This window comes from Symphalangus syndactylus, chromosome 6 (genome assembly GCF_028878055.3).
Source record: "Symphalangus syndactylus isolate Jambi chromosome 6, NHGRI_mSymSyn1-v2.1_pri, whole genome shotgun sequence".
NCBI classification, from domain to species: Eukaryota; Metazoa; Chordata; class Mammalia; order Primates; family Hylobatidae; genus Symphalangus; species Symphalangus syndactylus.
Window position 1 is genome coordinate 75389943 of NC_072428.2, and position 20895 is coordinate 75410837.

Genomic DNA, 20895 nt, shown 5'->3' on the forward strand with positions numbered 1-20895 from the left:
CCAGTGTACTGGCTTTACAGGTGTGAGCCACTGCGCCCTGGGCCTCATTGTGGTTTCAGTTTGCCACACTGGTCTGTAATGGGAGACTGGACGGACGAATTAGTTGGGCTGCAGGCCTCAACAGGCAATAAGGTAAACATCAGGAAATCAGCAATGTACTCAGAAGAGAATAGTTTTACAGCACCCAAGAGAAGTCAAACATCTGTAGTGGTCATAGAAATGTAATGAAAATGTAAGTGAGGCACTATTTAAATCACTACTTTGGTCAGAAACACTCTTCCCAATTCTGACAAAAGTGTGGTATTTTGAGGCAGCATTGAATTGATAAAATACGTATTTGAAATAGGTATTGATATATGTCAATTGTCACGGAAACCTTCGTGTCCTTGTATTGAGGCATCTCAAGCTTGCATAGTGTGTCTAAGTAAACTGCCCAAAAGAACCTGAATCAAATACACAGAGAGGTTATTTCCCCACTAGAATATTTTATTCTATCTTAAGCTGTAGGGTGCGTGTGCCCAAAGAGCTCGCTTCTTCCATAGGTATCCATGTGCCATGCTGACCTGCTGCACCCAACATCCCATCATTTACGTTCGGTATTTCTCCCAATGCTATCCCTGACCCCGCCCTCCACCCCGTGACAGGCCCCAGTGTGTAACGTTCCCCACCCTGTGACCGAGTGTTCTCATTGTTCAATTCTCAACTGCGAGTGAGAACGCGGGCTGTTTGGTTTTCTGTCCTTGTGACAGTTTGCTCAGAATGATGGTTTCCGGCTCCGCCCATGTCCCTGCAAAGGACATGAACCTATCCTTTTTGGTGGCTGCATAGAAATCCTTGGTGTTTATGGGCCACATTGCCTTAATGCAGTCTATCATCGTCGATGGACAATTGGGTAGGGTTCCAAGTCATTGCATTCTGAATAGTGCTGCCATAAACGTACGTGTGCATGTGTCTTTACCCTAGCATGATTTCTAAACCTTCGGGTGTATACCCGGTAACGGGGTCGCTGGGTCAAATGGTATGTCTACTTCTAGATCCTTGAGGAATGGCCACACTGTCTTCCACCATGTTTGAACTAGTTTACACTCCCACCAACCTAGGCAAACAGGGTCTGGAATGCACCTCCAGCAAACTCCAACGGATCTGCAGCTGAGGGACCTGACTCTTAGAAGGAAAACCGATAAACAGAAAGGAATAGCATCAGCATCAGCAGAAAGGACATACACTCCATAACCCCATCGGCAGGTCACCAGCATCAATGAGCAAAGGTAGGGAAAACCGCAAAGATGGGGAGGAGCCAGAGCAGAAAAGCGGAACACTCTCCAAACCAGAAGGCCTCTTCTGCTCCAGAGTCTCGCTCTGCCCCCCAGGCTGGAGTGCAGTGGCGCCATCTCGGCTCACTGCAACCTCTGACTCCTGGGTTCCATTCCCCTACCTCAGCATCCCGAGTTGCGGGGATTATCGGCACCCGCCATCATGCCCGGCTGATGTTCGCATTTTTCGTTTGCATTTTAGACAGGATCGGGATCCCTCCTGTTTAAAAGTTCCACTGAATCTCTGCTCGTGAGTACAGCTGATCTGTGCCCAATGGTTTCCACAGCATTTGCTTTTCGTAGCCACTGCAGGATTCACCTTCCGTATCTTCTCATCTCCTCTGAAAACCAGCTATACATTGGTAAACGGCTGATTCCTTTGGGGCAGTGTCCTTACAAGCTTTTCCTAAAACCTCAGTGACTTCTTTGTTATTCCGCCCGAGTTCACCATACATTTGATGTTTGTTCCTGCTGCAATTTTAGCGGAATTCGTGTTGCTCTGATGGGAGTCCTTTTCAACCGATGTCTCATCCTTCTTAGTGCCTCAGTCTAGATCTAGTTCAGGAAGGTTCTAACAAGTTAGTGCAAGTTAATTTTAGTGCAAACAAATTGAAATCCATGCATAGACTTTCAGCATGTACATTTTCTATGAAGTTTTTGAAGACCCCGTGTGTTGAACGTTGCCCACGTCCTGGGAGAGAAGTGGTTGCGGTCCGCTTCCTGTCCTCAAGCTGCCCACGGTGGAGGAGTGCACAGAGCAGGGAAAGGCAAGCCCAGACAGATCCTGCCCTCTAGCAGGCAGCAGCAGACGGCTGGCCCAGTCCCGGCTCCGTGGCGGTGCTGTGTGGGCCCGAGCAAGTTGAGCAACCTCCCTGAAACTCAATGTGCGGCTATGTGGCTCAGTTCCACTAGCCATTATGGTACTGCTGAGCAGGGACACTTAATCACCTCAGGAAAAGCAAGCTAGCTCCAAGGTTAGCAAGCAGGAGTTCGGGTTGCTTCCATTAGCAGACCCTGAGCCCCCCCGCAAGCTGGAGTCTGGTGGAAGATGAGGTTCAGTGTGATTGGGTGGAAGTAGCAACGTAATGAAGGACAAGTCCCACCCTCTCTCACAGAAGAGCCCTGTGCGTATATAAAGGCGGTGCGCCTCCGCGGCGGCACTCCTTGAAGCCGCCAGTTGGGAGAGGAGCAGAGCCACGCAGGTGCTCCCGAAGGCAGCGAGATGTTGCGAGCCACAGCTCCCTGCTGGTTCCCACCTGGCTATCCAGAAGCGAAGAAGGCGGCCGAGGAGGCGGCCCTCGAGGCTCCAGAATTCCCACTGCCCTCTCATCAGCCTGCCCAGAGCTTCGGGCTCTGGGTGCCCCAGATGCACAAGCGGGCCTCAGCATCTGTGGGGATCCAGACGGAGCCCGAGAATACGGGTCCGGCTGTGCCCCCTGCGTGGCCCGAGATGGTGACGGAGGCTTGGTGCTTCCCCGCGCAGCGGGGATCGGCCTGCTGCCTGCCAGCCGCCCCAAAGCTGGCAGAGAGACCCTCCGCAGTCCGCATCTCAGCCCCCAGGGAGAGGAAGAGGATCGCCCACTTTCACAGCCCTTGCTTGGCCACCGGTGCCACAGATGCCAAGAGAACCCGGGTGGCCAGCGGAAGCCAACGCTCCAATGGCTCCAAGGTCGGCAGACAGCCACGGAAGACGCGCAACAGGTCGGGGATGGCAGACAAGACCTCCACCACCATCAGCTCTAAGCGGATCGTCCGTCGTCCATCCTTAGCGCGTTTGAAGGAACCCATTATCCTCCGAAGCTCGGGGTGCCAAGTCCCCACCGTCATCCGCCGAGGCTATCTCCAACTGTTCACCAAAGAGTGTCTCAAGTTCTGCGCCTCCAAGCAGGAGGCCGAGGAGAAGGCGCTGAACGAGGAGAAGGCGGCCTACGACTGCAGCCCCAACAAGAACGTGTACCTGAACGTGGTCCTGAACACCCTCAAGAGGCTGAAGGGCCTGACCCCCAGCTCCATGCCCGGCCTCAGCAGGGCCGCCCTGTACAGCCGCCTCCAGGAGTTCCTGCTCACCCAGGACCAGCTCAAGGAGAACGGCTACCCCTTCCCGCACCCCGAGCAGCCCGGAGGCGCCGTCCTCTTCACTGGCCAGGGGAAGGGGCCCGGCGACTCCTCCTGCAGGGTCTGCTGCCGTTGTGGCACCGAGTACCTGGTGTCCTCCTCGGGCCGCTGTGTACGCGACCAGTTGTGTTATTATCACTGGGGGCGGGTCCGCTCGAGCCAAGTGGCTGGAGGCCGGGTTAGCCAGTACACCTGCTGTGCAGCGGCTCCTGGCTCCGTGGGCTGCCAGGTGGCAAAGCAGCACGTGCGGGACGGCCGCAAGGACAGCCTCCATGGCTTCGTGAAGACCTTGGAGAAAGAGTGTTCCACAGACGCTTATCCAGGGATCTACGCCTTGGACTGTGAGATGTGCTACACCACGCACGGCCTGGAGCTGACCCGCGTCACCGTGGTGGACGCCGACATGCGAGTGGTGTACGACACCTTCGTCAAGCCCGACAACGAGATCGTGGACTACAACACCAGGTTCTCCGGAGTGACCGAGGCCGACGTCGCCAACACGAGCATCACGTTGCCCAAAGTCCAAGCCATCCTGCTGAGCTTTTTCAGCGCCCAAACCATCCTCATCGGGCACAGCCTGGAGAGCGATCTGCTGGCCCTGAAGCTCATCCACAGCACCGTGGTGGACACGGCCGTGCTCTTCCCGCACTACCTGGGTTTCCCCTACAAGCGCTCCCTCAGGAATCTCGCGGCCGACTACCTGGGACACATCATCCAGGACAGCCAGGACGGGCACAACTCCAGCGAGGACGCAAACGCCTGCCTGCAGCTGGTGATGTGGAAGGTCCGACAGCGCGCCCAGATCCAGCGATGCCAGCGGTCCGCCTCTCCCGCCGCCCTGGCCTGTCCTTAGCCCCAGGCCGCTTCCAAAACCGCCCTCAATCCCGAGAGCTAACCCTGTCCACCTCGCCGCAAAGCCAAAGAAACGGGAGCAGCCGGCGGCAGGACAGGGCCAAAAGCCGAGACTAACCCCGACCCCCGACTCCCAGTCCCCCGGAGTGCCTGCCGCGGGCCGTCGCTCCTGTCCCCATCCCTCTGCCCCTCCCGGACCTCCGTCCTTCCACCAATGGGCTCCCCGAGGCCCGAGCCCCCACTCCCAGTCCCCCGAGTCCCTGCCGCGGCCCCTCGCGCCTGGCCCCATCCCTCGGTCCCTCCCAGACCTCTGGCCTTCTACCACTCGCCTCCCCCAGCCCACCTGAACCTCCGCGGCTTCTGAGAACAAGGCGAACCCCCTGACCCAACAGCCTCCTGACAGTCTTCTGTCCTGGGCATCTTCCCCTTCTGTGGGGCTTTCTGAACCTCCCCACCCCCACCCGATTTTTCCCCCACCCCCCCTGGCAGGCGCCCAATCAATCTTGGTATGAATTTCAACATTGAAAAGAAAAATCCTTGAAAAGCAAAGCTGAAAGTCCTCAGCTTCTCAATGCGCGCTTAGCTGTTTTTCGGTAGAGCCACCACAGGGAGGTGGGTGAAGCACTTAGGCTCTAGAATTACACATCTGGGTTCACATTCAAATTCCACCACCTAGTAGCTTTGGAACACTGGACAAATAGCTTCTGCGCGCTTCTGGTTTTTGATCTCCAGCGTGTGATCAGGAGGTCATGGTGAGGAATGAACGAAGCAACACACGGGCAGCCTTAAAACGATGGCACACAGTAGGTGTTCAATAAAGGGTCCAAGTGGTTTCTTCCACCCAGACCAACCAACGACAATGTCCCAATCAGTCAGTCAACTTCCAACTGGGCTCCAGGAGAGAAGGAACCATCACGCCTCTCTAAATTCACGTTTCTCTTTTGAATCTGCAGTGAGAGATGACACACTAAGTAGCTAGTTTTGGTGGAGTGCCTGATTTGATAAATGTGCGTCTGGGGGGCGGGGTGGGTGTGTCTGTCTACATAACTAAATTAAACTGAGAATCAGAATGCTTTCATTACCATTAATTTACTTTGTGTGTATAAGCCCACACACCCATACATACACACACACTAACTGTTCCAGAACAAGGAGTTAGTGAACAGCAGGATGTCCACTCTGTCAGACACGTTTCGGGAAGCAATGAAATGGGACGTTTCTGATTGATTTTACCACTCCTCGAAGTTTATTTTCCTTTATGACTTAGACTCCTTCTGTGGAGATTTAACAAATACAAGTCTTTTTTATTGTATGTTATATCATTTAAGTTTTATAATGTATTTAAGTTTTCATTTTAAATAGACCAGTGAAATTTATATATATTTATGGTGTACAACGTGAGGCTTCATATATGTATACATTGTGGAATGACCAAATCAAGCTAATTAACACACTCGTTTCCTCGCATCCTGATTTTATTGTGATGAGAATACTTTGAAAATCTACTCCCACAGCTATTTTCAAGTAAGCAATACATAGTTATTCACTGTAGTCGCCGTGACGCTCAGTAGATCTCTAGAAATATTCCTGCCTGAAATTTGGTATCATTTGACTCACATCTCCCCACACCCTCCCCGGCACCTGCCTCGGGGAAACACCCTTCTGCTCTCTGCAGCTACGATTTCAACGATGTTACGTTCCTCGTATCAGTCAGGTCACGCATTATTCGAATTTTTGTGCTCGCTTTTTAAAAATTTATTATGTATTTATTTACTTTTGGAGACAGGGTCTCACTCTGTCAAGCAGGCTGGAGTACAGTGACACCAACACGGCTCACCACGGCCTCCACCTCCCGGGTTCAAGAGATCTTCCCACTTGAGTCTCCTGAGTAGCGAGGACTAAGGCGTCCAACACCACACCTGTCTAATGTTTGTTTTTTTTTGGTAGAGATGGGATTTCACCACGTCGCCCAGTTTGATCTGCAACTCCTGGGCTGAAGTGCTCCACCTGCCTTGGACTCCCAAAGTGGTGGGATTACAGTCACGAGCCTCCGTGCCTGGCCTTTGCTTTATTTCACTCACTGTAACCTCCTGTAGACTCATTCATGTTGCAGATGATACGATTTCTTTAATTTGTGAGGCTTCATAGTATTCTATAGGGTGTATAGGACTGTTTTAGTGTTGTTGTTTTGCTCTCTTTTGAGACAGCGTTTCGCTCTTGTCGCCCAGGTTGGGGTGCATTGGCTTGATATCGGCTCGCTAGATCCCCTGTCTCCCAGGTTCAAGTGAGTCTCCTACCTCAGCTGAGATCAGAAAGGCAGAATCTGCCTCCCGGGTTCAAGTGATTCTCCTCCCTCGGCTGAGATAAAGAGGCAGAATTACCATGCCCAGCTCACTTTGTGTCTCTGGTACAGACGGGGTCCCACCACGTTGGCCAGGCGGGTCTTGAACTCCTGACCTCAAATGATCAGCCATGCTTGGCCTCCCAGTGTACTGGCTTTACAGGTGTGAGCCACTGCGCCCTGGGCCTCATTGTGGTTTCAGTTTGCCACACTGGTCTGTAATGGGAGACTGGACGGACGAATTAGTTGGGCTGCAGGCCTCAACAGGCAATAAGGTAAACATCAGGAAATCAGCAATGTACTCAGAAGAGAATAGTTTTACAGCACCCAAGAGAAGTCAAACATCTGTAGTGGTCATAGAAATGTAATGAAAATGTAAGTGAGGCACTATTTAAATCACTACTTTGGTCAGAAACACTCTTCCCAATTCTGACAAAAGTGTGGTATTTTGAGGCAGCATTGAATTGATAAAATACGTATTTGAAATAGGTATTGATATATGTCAATTGTCACGGAAACCTTCGTGTCCTTGTATTGAGGCATCTCAAGCTTGCATAGTGTGTCTAAGTAAACTGCCCAAAAGAACCTGAATCAAATACACAGAGAGGTTATTTCCCCACTAGAATATTTTATTCTATCTTAAGCTGTAGGGTGCGTGTGCCCAAAGAGCTCGCTTCTTCCATAGGTATCCATGTGCCATGCTGACCTGCTGCACCCAACATCCCATCATTTACGTTCGGTATTTCTCCCAATGCTATCCCTGACCCCGCCCTCCACCCCGTGACAGGCCCCAGTGTGTAACGTTCCCCACCCTGTGACCGAGTGTTCTCATTGTTCAATTCTCAACTGCGAGTGAGAACGCGGGCTGTTTGGTTTTCTGTCCTTGTGACAGTTTGCTCAGAATGATGGTTTCCGGCTCCGCCCATGTCCCTGCAAAGGACATGAACCTATCCTTTTTGGTGGCTGCATAGAAATCCTTGGTGTTTATGGGCCACATTGCCTTAATGCAGTCTATCATCGTCGATGGACAATTGGGTAGGGTTCCAAGTCATTGCATTCTGAATAGTGCTGCCATAAACGTACGTGTGCATGTGTCTTTACCCTAGCATGATTTCTAAACCTTCGGGTGTATACCCGGTAACGGGGTCGCTGGGTCAAATGGTATGTCTACTTCTAGATCCTTGAGGAATGGCCACACTGTCTTCCACCATGTTTGAACTAGTTTACACTCCCACCAACCTAGGCAAACAGGGTCTGGAATGCACCTCCAGCAAACTCCAACGGATCTGCAGCTGAGGGACCTGACTCTTAGAAGGAAAACCGATAAACAGAAAGGAATAGCATCAGCATCAGCAGAAAGGACATACACTCCATAACCCCATCGGCAGGTCACCAGCATCAATGAGCAAAGGTAGGGAAAACCGCAAAGATGGGGAGGAGCCAGAGCAGAAAAGCGGAACACTCTCCAAACCAGAAGGCCTCTTCTGCTCCAGAGTCTCGCTCTGCCCCCCAGGCTGGAGTGCAGTGGCGCCATCTCGGCTCACTGCAACCTCTGACTCCTGGGTTCCATTCCCCTACCTCAGCATCCCGAGTTGCGGGGATTATCGGCACCCGCCATCATGCCCGGCTGATGTTCGCATTTTTCGTTTGCATTTTAGACAGGATCGGGATCCCTCCTGTTTAAAAGTTCCACTGAATCTCTGCTCGTGAGTACAGCTGATCTGTGCCCAATGGTTTCCACAGCATTTGCTTTTCGTAGCCACTGCAGGATTCACCTTCCGTATCTTCTCATCTCCTCTGAAAACCAGCTATACATTGGTAAACGGCTGATTCCTTTGGGGCAGTGTCCTTACAAGCTTTTCCTAAAACCTCAGTGACTTCTTTGTTATTCCGCCCGAGTTCACCATACATTTGATGTTTGTTCCTGCTGCAATTTTAGCGGAATTCATGTTGCTCTGATGGGAGTCCTTTTCAACCGATGTCTCATCCTTCTTAGTGCCTCAGTCTAGATCTAGTTCAGGAAGGTTCTAACAAGTTAGTGCAAGTTAATTTTAGTGCAAACAAATTGAAATCCATGCATAGACTTTCAGCATGTACATTTTCTATGAAGTTTTTGAAGACCCCGTGTGTTGAACGTTGCCCACGTCCTGGGAGAGAAGTGGTTGCGGTCCGCTTCCTGTCCTCAAGCTGCCCACGGTGGAGGAGTGCACAGAGCAGGGAAAGGCAAGCCCAGACACATCCTGCCCACTAGCAGGCAGCAGCAGACGGCTGGCCCAGTCCCGGCTCCGTGGGGGTGCTGTGTGGGCCCGAGCAAGTTGAGCAACCTCCCTGAAACTCAATGTGCGGCTATGTGGCTCAGTTCCACTAGCCATTATGGTACTGCTGAGCAGGGACACTTAATCACCTCAGGAAAAGCAAGCTAGCTCCAAGGTTAGCAAGCAGGAGTTCGGGTTGCTTCCATTAGCAGACCCTGAGCCCCCCCGCAAGCTGGAGTCTGGTGGAAGATGAGGTTCAGTGTGATTGGGTGGAAGTAGCAACGTAATGAAGGACAAGTCCCACCCTCTCTCACAGAAGAGCCCTGTGCGTATATAAAGGCGGTGCGCCTCCGCGGCGGCACTCCTTGAAGCCGCCAGTTGGGAGAGGAGCAGAGCCACGCAGGTGCTCCCGAAGGCAGCGAGATGTTGCGAGCCACAGCTCCCTGCTGGTTCCCACCTGGCTATCCAGAAGCGAAGAAGGCGGCCGAGGAGGCGGCCCTCGAGGCTCCAGAATTCCCACTGCCCTCTCATCAGCCTGCCCAGAGCTTCGGGCTCTGGGTGCCCCAGATGCACAAGCGGGCCTCAGCATCTGTGGGGATCCAGACGGAGCCCGAGAATACGGGTCCGGCTGTGCCCCCTGCGTGGCCCGAGATGGTGACGGAGGCTTGGTGCTTCCCCGCGCAGCGGGGATCGGCCTGCTGCCTGCCAGCCGCCCCAAAGCTGGCAGAGAGACCCTCCGCAGTCCGCATCTCAGCCCCCAGGGAGAGGAAGAGGATCGCCCACTTTCACAGCCCTTGCTTGGCCACCGGTGCCACAGATGCCAAGAGAACCCGGGTGGCCAGCGGAAGCCAACGCTCCAATGGCTCCAAGGTCGGCAGACAGCCACGGAAGACGCGCAACAGGTCGGGGATGGCAGACAAGACCTCCACCACCATCAGCTCTAAGCGGATCGTCCGTCGTCCATCCTTAGCGCGTTTGAAGGAACCCATTATCCTCCGAAGGTCGGGGTGCCAAGTCCCCACCGTCATCCGCCGAGGCTATCTCCAACTGTTCACCAAAGAGTGTCTCAAGTTCTGCGCCTCCAAGCAGGAGGCCGAGGAGAAGGCGCTGAACGAGGAGAAGGCGGCCTACGACTGCAGCCCCAACAAGAACGTGTACCTGAACGTGGTCCTGAACACCCTCAAGAGGCTGAAGGGCCTGACCCCCAGCTCCATGCCCGGCCTCAGCAGGGCCGCCCTGTACAGCCGCCTCCAGGAGTTCCTGCTCACCCAGGACCAGCTCAAGGAGAACGGCTACCCCTTCCCGCACCCCGAGCAGCCCGGAGGCGCCGTCCTCTTCACTGGCCAGGGGAAGGGGCCCGGCGACTCCTCCTGCAGGGTCTGCTGCCGTTGTGGCACCGAGTACCTGGTGTCCTCCTCGGGCCGCTGTGTACGCGACCAGTTGTGTTATTATCACTGGGGGCGGGTCCGCTCGAGCCAAGTGGCTGGAGGCCGGGTTAGCCAGTACACCTGCTGTGCAGCGGCTCCTGGCTCCGTGGGCTGCCAGGTGGCAAAGCAGCACGTGCGGGACGGCCGCAAGGACAGCCTCCATGGCTTCGTGAAGACCTTGGAGAAAGAGTGTTCCACAGACGCTTATCCAGGGATCTACGCCTTGGACTGTGAGATGTGCTACACCACGCACGGCCTGGAGCTGACCCGCGTCACCGTGGTGGACGCCGACATGCGAGTGGTGTACGACACCTTCGTCAAGCCCGACAACGAGATCGTGGACTACAACACCAGGTTCTCCGGAGTGACCGAGGCCGACGTCGCCAACACGAGCATCACGTTGCCCAAAGTCCAAGCCATCCTGCTGAGCTTTTTCAGCGCCCAAACCATCCTCATCGGGCACAGCCTGGAGAGCGATCTGCTGGCCCTGAAGCTCATCCACAGCACCGTGGTGGACACGGCCGTGCTCTTCCCGCACTACCTGGGTTTCCCCTACAAGCGCTCCCTCAGGAATCTCGCGGCCGACTACCTGGGACACATCATCCAGGACAGCCAGGACGGGCACAACTCCAGCGAGGACGCAAACGCCTGCCTGCAGCTGGTGATGTGGAAGGTCCGACAGCGCGCCCAGATCCAGCGATGCCAGCGGTCCGCCTCTCCCGCCGCCCTGGCCTGTCCTTAGCCCCAGGCCGCTTCCAAAACCGCCCTCAATCCCGAGAGCTAACCCTGTCCACCTCGCCGCAAAGCCAAAGAAACGGGAGCAGCCGGCGGCAGGACAGGGCCAAAAGCCGAGACTAACCCCGACCCCCGACTCCCAGTCCCCCGGAGTGCCTGCCGCGGGCCGTCGCTCCTGTCCCCATCCCTCTGCCCCTCCCGGACCTCCGTCCTTCCACCAATGGGCTCCCCGAGGCCCGAGCCCCCACTCCCAGTCCCCCGAGTCCCTGCCGCGGCCCCTCGCGCCTGGCCCCATCCCTCGGTCCCTCCCAGACCTCTGGCCTTCTACCACTCGCCTCCCCCAGCCCACCTGAACCTCCGCGGCTTCTGAGAACAAGGCGAACCCCCTGACCCAACAGCCTCCTGACAGTCTTCTGTCCTGGGCATCTTCCCCTTCTGTGGGGCTTTCTGAACCTCCCCACCCCCACCCGATTTTTCCCCCACCCCCCCTGGCAGGCGCCCAATCAATCTTGGTATGAATTTCAACATTGAAAAGAAAAATCCTTGAAAAGCAAAGCTGAAAGTCCTCAGCTTCTCAATGCGCGCTTAGCTGTTTTTCGGTAGAGCCACCACAGGGAGGTGGGTGAAGCACTTAGGCTCTAGAATTACACATCTGGGTTCACATTCAAATTCCACCACCTAGTAGCTTTGGAACACTGGACAAATAGCTTCTGCGCGCTTCTGGTTTTTGATCTCCAGCGTGTGATCAGGAGGTCATGGTGAGGAATGAACGAAGCAACACACGGGCAGCCTTAAAACGATGGCACACAGTAGGTGTTCAATAAAGGGTCCAAGTGGTTTCTTCCACCCAGACCAACCAACGACAATGTCCCAATCAGTCAGTCAACTTCCAACTGGGCTCCAGGAGAGAAGGAACCATCACGCCTCTCTAAATTCACGTTTCTCTTTTGAATCTGCAGTGAGAGATGACACACTAAGTAGCTAGTTTTGGTGGAGTGCCTGATTTGATAAATGTGCGTCTGGGGGGCGGGGTGGGTGTGTCTGTCTACATAACTAAATTAAACTGAGAATCAGAATGCTTTCATTACCATTAATTTACTTTGTGTGTATAAGCCCACACACCCATACATACACACACACTAACTGTTCCAGAACAAGGAGTTAGTGAACAGCAGGATGTCCACTCTGTCAGACACGTTTCGGGAAGCAATGAAATGGGACGTTTCTGATTGATTTTACCACTCCTCGAAGTTTATTTTCCTTTATGACTTAGACTCCTTCTGTGGAGATTTAACAAATACAAGTCTTTTTTATTGTATGTTATATCATTTAAGTTTTATAATGTATTTAAGTTTTCATTTTAAATAGACCAGTGAAATTTATATATATTTATGGTGTACAACGTGAGGCTTCATATATGTATACATTGTGGAATGACCAAATCAAGCTAATTAACACACTCGTTTCCTCGCATCCTGATTTTATTGTGATGAGAATACTTTGAAAATCTACTCCCACAGCTATTTTCAAGTAAGCAATACATAGTTATTCACTGTAGTCGCCGTGACGCTCAGTAGATCTCTAGAAATATTCCTGCCTGAAATTTGGTATCATTTGACTCACATCTCCCCACACCCTCCCCGGCACCTGCCTCGGGGAAACACCCTTCTGCTCTCTGCAGCTACGATTTCAACGATGTTACGTTCCTCGTATCAGTCAGGTCACGCATTATTCGAATTTTTGTGCTCGCTTTTTAAAAATTTATTATGTATTTATTTACTTTTGGAGACAGGGTCTCACTCTGTCAAGCAGGCTGGAGTACAGTGACACCAACACGGCTCACCACGGCCTCCACCTCCCGGGTTCAAGAGATCTTCCCACTTGAGTCTCCTGAGTAGCGAGGACTAAGGCGTCCAACACCACACCTGTCTAATGTTTGTTTTTTTTTGGTAGAGATGGGATTTCACCACGTCGCCCAGTTTGATCTGCAACTCCTGGGCTGAAGTGCTCCACCTGCCTTGGACTCCCAAAGTGGTGGGATTACAGTCACGAGCCTCCGTGCCTGGCCTTTGCTTTATTTCACTCACTGTAACCTCCTGTAGACTCATTCATGTTGCAGATGATACGATTTCTTTAATTTGTGAGGCTTCATAGTATTCTATAGGGTGTATAGGACTGTTTTAGTGTTGTTGTTTTGCTCTCTTTTGAGACAGCGTTTCGCTCTTGTCGCCCAGGTTGGGGTGCATTGGCTTGATATCGGCTCGCTAGATCCCCTGTCTCCCAGGTTCAAGTGAGTCTCCTACCTCAGCTGAGATCAGAAAGGCAGAATCTGCCTCCCGGGTTCAAGTGATTCTCCTCCCTCGGCTGAGATAAAGAGGCAGAATTACCATGCCCAGCTCACTTTGTGTCTCTGGTACAGACGGGGTCCCACCACGTTGGCCAGGCGGGTCTTGAACTCCTGACCTCAAATGATCAGCCATGCTTGGCCTCCCAGTGTACTGGCTTTACAGGTGTGAGCCACTGCGCCCTGGGCCTCATTGTGGTTTCAGTTTGCCACACTGGTCTGTAATGGGAGACTGGACGGACGAATTAGTTGGGCTGCAGGCCTCAACAGGCAATAAGGTAAACATCAGGAAATCAGCAATGTACTCAGAAGAGAATAGTTTTACAGCACCCAAGAGAAGTCAAACATCTGTAGTGGTCATAGAAATGTAATGAAAATGTAAGTGAGGCACTATTTAAATCACTACTTTGGTCAGAAACACTCTTCCCAATTCTGACAAAAGTGTGGTATTTTGAGGCAGCATTGAATTGATAAAATACGTATTTGAAATAGGTATTGATATATGTCAATTGTCACGGAAACCTTCGTGTCCTTGTATTGAGGCATCTCAAGCTTGCATAGTGTGTCTAAGTAAACTGCCCAAAAGAACCTGAATCAAATACACAGAGAGGTTATTTCCCCACTAGAATATTTTATTCTATCTTAAGCTGTAGGGTGCGTGTGCCCAAAGAGCTCGCTTCTTCCATAGGTATCCATGTGCCATGCTGACCTGCTGCACCCAACATCCCATCATTTACGTTCGGTATTTCTCCCAATGCTATCCCTGACCCCGCCCTCCACCCCGTGACAGGCCCCAGTGTGTAACGTTCCCCACCCTGTGACCGAGTGTTCTCATTGTTCAATTCTCAACTGCGAGTGAGAACGCGGGCTGTTTGGTTTTCTGTCCTTGTGACAGTTTGCTCAGAATGATGGTTTCCGGCTCCGCCCATGTCCCTGCAAAGGACATGAACCTATCCTTTTTGGTGGCTGCATAGAAATCCTTGGTGTTTATGGGCCACATTGCCTTAATGCAGTCTATCATCGTCGATGGACAATTGGGTAGGGTTCCAAGTCATTGCATTCTGAATAGTGCTGCCATAAACGTACGTGTGCATGTGTCTTTACCCTAGCATGATTTCTAAACCTTCGGGTGTATACCCGGTAACGGGGTCGCTGGGTCAAATGGTATGTCTACTTCTAGATCCTTGAGGAATGGCCACACTGTCTTCCACCATGTTTGAACTAGTTTACACTCCCACCAACCTAGGCAAACAGGGTCTGGAATGCACCTCCAGCAAACTCCAACGGATCTGCAGCTGAGGGACCTGACTCTTAGAAGGAAAACCGATAAACAGAAAGGAATAGCATCAGCATCAGCAGAAAGGACATACACTCCATAACCCCATCGGCAGGTCACCAGCATCAATGAGCAAAGGTAGGGAAAACCGCAAAGATGGGGAGGAGCCAGAGCAGAAAAGCGGAACACTCTCCAAACCAGAAGGCCTCTTCTGCTCCAGAGTCTCGCTCTGCCCCCCAGGCTGGAGTGCAGTGGCGCCATCTCGGCTCACTGCAACCTCTGACTCCTGGGTTCCATTCCCCTACCTCAGCATCCCGAGTTGCGGGGATTATCGGCACCCGCCATCATGCCCGGCTGATGTTCGCATTTTTCGTTTGCATTTTAGACAGGATCGGGATCCCTCCTGTTTAAAAGTTCCACTGAATCTCTGCTCGTGAGTACAGCTGATCTGTGCCCAATGGTTTCCACAGCATTTGCTTTTCGTAGCCACTGCAGGATTCACCTTCCGTATCTTCTCATCTCCTCTGAAAACCAGCTATACATTGGTAAACGGCTGATTCCTTTGGGGCAGTGTCCTTACAAGCTTTTCCTAAAACCTCAGTGACTTCTTTGTTATTCCGCCCGAGTTCACCATACATTTGATGTTTGTTCCTGCTGCAATTTTAGCGGAATTCATGTTGCTCTGATGGGAGTCCTTTTCAACCGATGTCTCATCCTTCTTAGTGCCTCAGTCTAGATCTAGTTCAGGAAGGTTCTAACAAGTTAGTGCAAGTTAATTTTAGTGCAAACAAATTGAAATCCATGCATAGACTTTCAGCATGTACATTTTCTATGAAGTTTTTGAAGACCCCGTGTGTTGAACGTTGCCCACGTCCTGGGAGAGAAGTGGTTGCGGTCCGCTTCCTGTCCTCAAGCTGCCCACGGTGGAGGAGTGCACAGAGCAGGGAAAGGCAAGCCCAGACACATCCTGCCCACTAGCAGGCAGCAGCAGACGGCTGGCCCAGTCCCGGCTCCGTGGGGGTGCTGTGTGGGCCCGAGCAAGTTGAGCAACCTCCCTGAAACTCAATGTGCGGCTATGTGGCTCAGTTCCACTAGCCATTATGGTACTGCTGAGCAGGGACACTTAATCACCTCAGGAAAAGCAAGCTAGCTCCAAGGTTAGCAAGCAGGAGTTCGGGTTGCTTCCATTAGCAGACCCTGAGCCCCCCCGCAAGCTGGAGTCTGGTGGAAGATGAGGTTCAGTGTGATTGGGTGGAAGTAGCAACGTAATGAAGGACAAGTCCCACCCTCTCTCACAGAAGAGCCCTGTGCGTATATAAAGGCGGTGCGCCTCCGCGGCGGCACTCCTTGAAGCCGCCAGTTGGGAGAGGAGCAGAGCCACGCAGGTGCTCCCGAAGGCAGCGAGATGTTGCGAGCCACAGCTCCCTGCTGGTTCCCACCTGGCTATCCAGAAGCGAAGAAGGCGGCCGAGGAGGCGGCCCTCGAGGCTCCAGAATTCCCACTGCCCTCTCATCAGCCTGCCCAGAGCTTCGGGCTCTGGGTGCCCCAGATGCACAAGCGGGCCTCAGCATCTGTGGGGATCCAGACGGAGCCCGAGAATACGGGTCCGGCTGTGCCCCCTGCGTGGCCCGAGATGGTGACGGAGGCTTGGTGCTTCCCCGCGCAGCGGGGATCGGCCTGCTGCCTGCCAGCCGCCCCAAAGCTGGCAGAGAGACCCTCCGCAGTCCGCATCTCAGCCCCCAGGGAGAGGAAGAGGATCGCCCACTTTCACAGCCCTTGCTTGGCCACCGGTGCCACAGATGCCAAGAGAACCCGGGTGGCCAGCGGAAGCCAACGCTCCAATGGCTCCAAGGTCGGCAGACAGCCACGGAAGACGCGCAACAGGTCGGGGATGGCAGACAAGACCTCCACCACCATCAGCTCTAAGCGGATCGTCCGTCGTCCATCCTTAGCGCGTTTGAAGGAACCCATTATCCTCCGAAGCTCGGGGTGCCAAGTCCCCACCGTCATCCGCCGAGGCTATCTCCAACTGTTCACCAAAGAGTGTCTCAAGTTCTGCGCCTCCAAGCAGGAGGCCGAGGAGAAGGCGCTGAACGAGGAGAAGGCGGCCTACGACTGCAGCCCCAACAAGAACGTGTACCTGAACGTGGTCCTGAACACCCTCAAGAGGCTGAAGGGCCTGACCCCCAGCTCCATGCCCGGCCTCAGCAGGGCCGCCCTGTACAGCCGCCTCCAGGAGTTCCTGCTCACCCAGGACCAGCTCAAGGAGAACGGCTACCCCTTCCCGCACCCCGAGCAGCCCGGAGGCGCCGTCCTCTTCACTGGCCAGGGGAAGGGGCCCGGCGACTCCTCCTGCAGGGTCTGCTGCCGTTGTGGCACCGAGTACCTGGTGTCCTCCTCGGGCCGCTGTGTACGCGACCAGTTGTGTTATTATCACTGGGGGCGGGTCCGCTCGAGCCAAGTGGCTGGAGGCCGGGTTAGCCAGTACACCTGCTGTGCAGCGGCTCCTGGCTCCGTGGGCTGCCAGGTGGCAAAGCAGCACGTGCGGGACGGCCGCAAGGACAGCCTCCATGGCTTCGTGAAGACCTTGGAGAAAGAGTGTTCCACAGACGCTTATCCAGGGATCTACGCCTTGGACTGTGAGATGTGCTACACCACGCACGGCCTGGAGCTGACCCGCGTCACCGTGGTGGACGCCGACATGCGAGTGGTGTACGACACCTTCGTCAAGCCCGACAACGAGATCGTGGACTACAACACCAGGTTCTCCGGAGTGACCGAGGCCGACGTCGCCAACACGAGCATCACGTTGCCCAAAGTCCAAGCCATCCTGCTGAGCTTTTTCAGCGCCCAAACCATCCTCATCGGGCACAGCCTGGAGAGCGATCTGCTGGCCCTGAAGCTCATCCACAGCACCGTGGTGGACACGGCCGTGCTCTTCCCGCACTACCTGGGTTTCCCCTACAAGCGCTCCCTCAGGAATCTCGCGGCCGACTACCTGGGACACATCATCCAGGACAGCCAGGACGGGCACAACTCCAGCGAGGACGCAAACGCCTGCCTGCAGCTGGTGATGTGGAAGGTCCGACAGCGCGCCCAGATCCAGCGATGCCAGCGGTCCGCCTCTCCCGCCGCCCTGGCCTGTCCTTAGCCCCAGGCCGCTTCCAAAACCGCCCTCAATCCCGAGAGCTAACCCTGTCCACCTCGCCGCAAAGCCAAAGAAACGGGAGCAGCCGGCGGCAGGACAGGGCCAAAAGCCGAGACTAACCCCGACCCCCGACTCCCAGTCCCCCGGAGTGCCTGCCGCGGGCCGTCGCTCCTGTCCCCATCCCTCTGCCCCTCCCGGACCTCCGTCCTTCCACCAATGGGCTCCCCGAGGCCCGAGCCCCCACTCCCAGTCCCCCGAGTCCCTGCCGCGGCCCCTCGCGCCTGGCCCCATCCCTCGGTCCCTCCCAGACCTCTGGCCTTCTACCACTCGCCTCCCCCAGCCCACCTGAACCTCCGCGGCTTCTGAGAACAAGGCGAACCCCCTGACCCAACAGCCTCCTGACAGTCTTCTGTCCTGGGCATCTTCCCCTTCTGTGGGGCTTTCTGAACCTCCCCACCCCCACCCGATTTTTCCCCCACCCCCCCTGGCAGGCGCCCAATCAATCTTGGTATGAATTTCAACATTGAAAAGAAAAATCCTTGAAAAGCAAAGCTGAAAGTCCTCAGCTTCTCAATGCGCGCTTAGCTGTTTTTCGGTAGAGCCACCACAGGGAGGTGGGTGAAGCACTTAGGCTCTAGAATTACACATCTGGGTTCACATTCAAATTCCACCACCTAGTAGCTTTGGAACACTGGACAAATAGCTTCTGCGCGCTTCTGGTTTTTGATCTCCAGCGTGTGATCAGGAGGTCATGGTGAGGAATGAACGAAGCAACACACGGGCAGCCTTAAAACGATGGCACACAGTAGGTGTTCAATAAAGGGTCCAAGTGGTTTCTTCCACCCAGACCAACCAACGACAATGTCCCAATCAGTCAGTCAACTTCCAACTGGGCTCCAGGAGAGAAGGAACCATCACGCCTCTCTAAATTCACGTTTCTCTTTTGAATCTGCAGTGAGAGATGACACACTAAGTAGCTAGTTTTGGTGGAGTGCCTGATTTGATAAATGTGCGTCTGGGGGGCGGGGTGGGTGTGTCTGTCTACATAACTAAATTAAACTGAGAATCAGAATGCTTTCATTACCATTAATTTACTTTGTGTGTATAAGCCCACACACCCATACATACACACACACTAACTGTTCCAGAACAAGGAGTTAGTGAACAGCAGGATGTCCACTCTGTCAGACACGTTTCGGGAAGCAATGAAATGGGACGTTTCTGATTGATTTTACCACTCCTCGAAGTTTATTTTCCTTTATGACTTAGACTCCTTCTGTGGAGATTTAACAAATACAAGTCTTTTTTATTGTATGTTATATCATTTAAGTTTTATAATGTATTTAAGTTTTCATTTTAAATAGACCAGTGAAATTTATATATATTTATGGTGTACAACGTGAGGCTTCATATATGTATACATTGTGGAATGACCAAATCAAGCTAATTAACACACTCGTTTCCTCGCATCCTGATTTTATTGTGATGAGAATACTTTGAAAATCTACTCCCACAGCTATTTTCAAGTAAGCAATACATAGTTATTCACTGTAGTCGCCGTGACGCTCAGTAGATCTCTAGAAATATTCCTGCCTGAAATTTGGTATCATTTGACTCACATCTCCCCACACCCTCCCCGGCACCTGCCTCGGGGAAACACCCTTCTGCTCTCTGCAGCTACGATTTCAACGATGTTACGTTCCTCGTATCAGTCAGGTCACGCATTATTCGAATTTTTGTGCTCGCTTTTTAAAAATTTATTATGTATTTATTTACTTTTGGAGACAGGGTCTCACTCTGTCAAGCAGGCTGGAGTACAGTGACACCAACACGGCTCACCACGGCCTCCACCTCCCGGGTTCAAGAGATCTTCCCACTTGAGTCTCCTGAGTAGCGAGGACTAAGGCGTCCAACACCACACCTGTCTAATGTTTGTTTTTTTTTGGTAGAGATGGGATTTCACCACGTCGCCCAGTTTGATCTGCAACTCCTGGGCTGAAGTGCTCCACCTGCCTTGGACTCCCAAAGTGGTGGGATTACAGTCACGAGCCTCCGTGCCTGGCCTTTGCTTTATTTCACTCACTGTAACCTCCTGTAGACTCATTCATGTTGCAGATGATACGATTTCTTTAATTTGTGAGGCTTCATAGTATTCTATAGGGTGTATAGGACTGTTTTAGTGTTGTTGTTTTGCTCTCTTTTGAGACAGCGTTTCGCTCTTGTCGCCCAGGTTGGGGTGCATTGGCTTGATATCGGCTCGCTAGATCCCCTGTCTCCCAGGTTCAAGTGAGTCTCCTACCTCAGCTGAGATCAGAAAGGCAGAATCTGCCTCCCGGGTTCAAGTGATTCTCCTCCCTCGGCTGAGATAAAGAGGCAGAATTACCATGCCCAGCTCACTTTGTGTCTCTGGTACAGACGGGGTCCCACCACGTTGGCCAGGCGGGTCTTGAACTCCTGACCTCAAATGATCAGCCATGCTTGGCCTCCCAGTGTACTGGCTTTACAGGTGTGAGCCACTGCGCCCTGGGCCTCATTGTGGTTTCAGTTTGCCACACTGGTCTGTAATGGGAGACTGGACGGACGAATTAGTTGGGCTGCAGGCCTCAACAGGCAATAAGGTAAACATCAGGAAATCAGCAATGTACTCAGAAGAGAATAGTTTTACAGCACCCAAGAGAAGTCAAACATCTGTAGTGGTCATAGAAATGTAATGAAAATGTAAGTGAGGCACTATTTAAATCACTACTTTGGTCAGAAACACTCTTCCCAATTCTGACAAAAGTGTGGTATTTTGAGGCAGCATTGAATTGATAAAATACGTATTTGAAATAGGTATTGATATATGTCAATTGTCACGGAAACCTTCGTGTCCTTGTATTGAGGCATCTCAAGCTTGCATAGTGTGTCTAAGTAAACTGCCCAAAAGAACCTGAATCAAATACACAGAGAGGTTATTTCCCCACTAGAATATTTTATTCTATCTTAAGCTGTAGGGTGCGTGTGCCCAAAGAGCTCGCTTCTTCCATAGGTATCCATGTGCCATGCTGACCTGCTGCACCCAACATCCCATCATTTACGTTCGGTATTTC

At 52.9% G+C, this 20895-nt stretch overlaps 3 protein-coding genes across 3 annotated transcripts; all 3 read left to right on the forward strand.

The window, feature by feature from the left end:
• Nucleotides 1-2520: 2520 nt before the first annotated feature.
• LOC129484083 (exonuclease GOR-like) lies at nt 2521-4281 on the forward strand. Its single transcript, XM_055281500.1, has one exon. The coding sequence runs from the start codon at nt 2536-2538 to the stop codon at nt 4279-4281; it is 1746 nt and encodes a 581-aa protein (XP_055137475.1). The 5' UTR covers nt 2521-2535.
• A 5003-nt stretch (nt 4282-9284) lies between these two features.
• Nucleotides 9285-11045, forward strand: LOC129483980 (exonuclease GOR-like). Its single transcript, XM_055281390.1, has one exon. It carries the CDS (start codon nt 9300-9302, stop codon nt 11043-11045), a length of 1746 nt encoding a protein of 581 aa, XP_055137365.1. The 5' UTR covers nt 9285-9299.
• Nucleotides 11046-16048: 5003 nt separating this feature from the next.
• Nucleotides 16049-17809, forward strand: LOC129484080 (exonuclease GOR-like). The gene has a single exon (XM_055281497.1). The coding sequence runs from the start codon at nt 16064-16066 to the stop codon at nt 17807-17809; it is 1746 nt and encodes a 581-aa protein (XP_055137472.1). The 5' UTR covers nt 16049-16063.
• The last annotated feature ends 3086 nt before the right edge of the window (nt 17810-20895 follow it).

Bases quoted from the DNA above. Each gene is read 5' to 3' on its own strand.
- LOC129484083 (XM_055281500.1), top strand. From the start codon at position 2,536: ATGTTGCGAGCCACAGCTCCCTGCTGGTTCCCACCTGGCTATCCAGAA.
- LOC129483980 (XM_055281390.1), top strand. From the start codon at position 9,300: ATGTTGCGAGCCACAGCTCCCTGCTGGTTCCCACCTGGCTATCCAGAA.
- LOC129484080 (XM_055281497.1), top strand. From the start codon at position 16,064: ATGTTGCGAGCCACAGCTCCCTGCTGGTTCCCACCTGGCTATCCAGAA.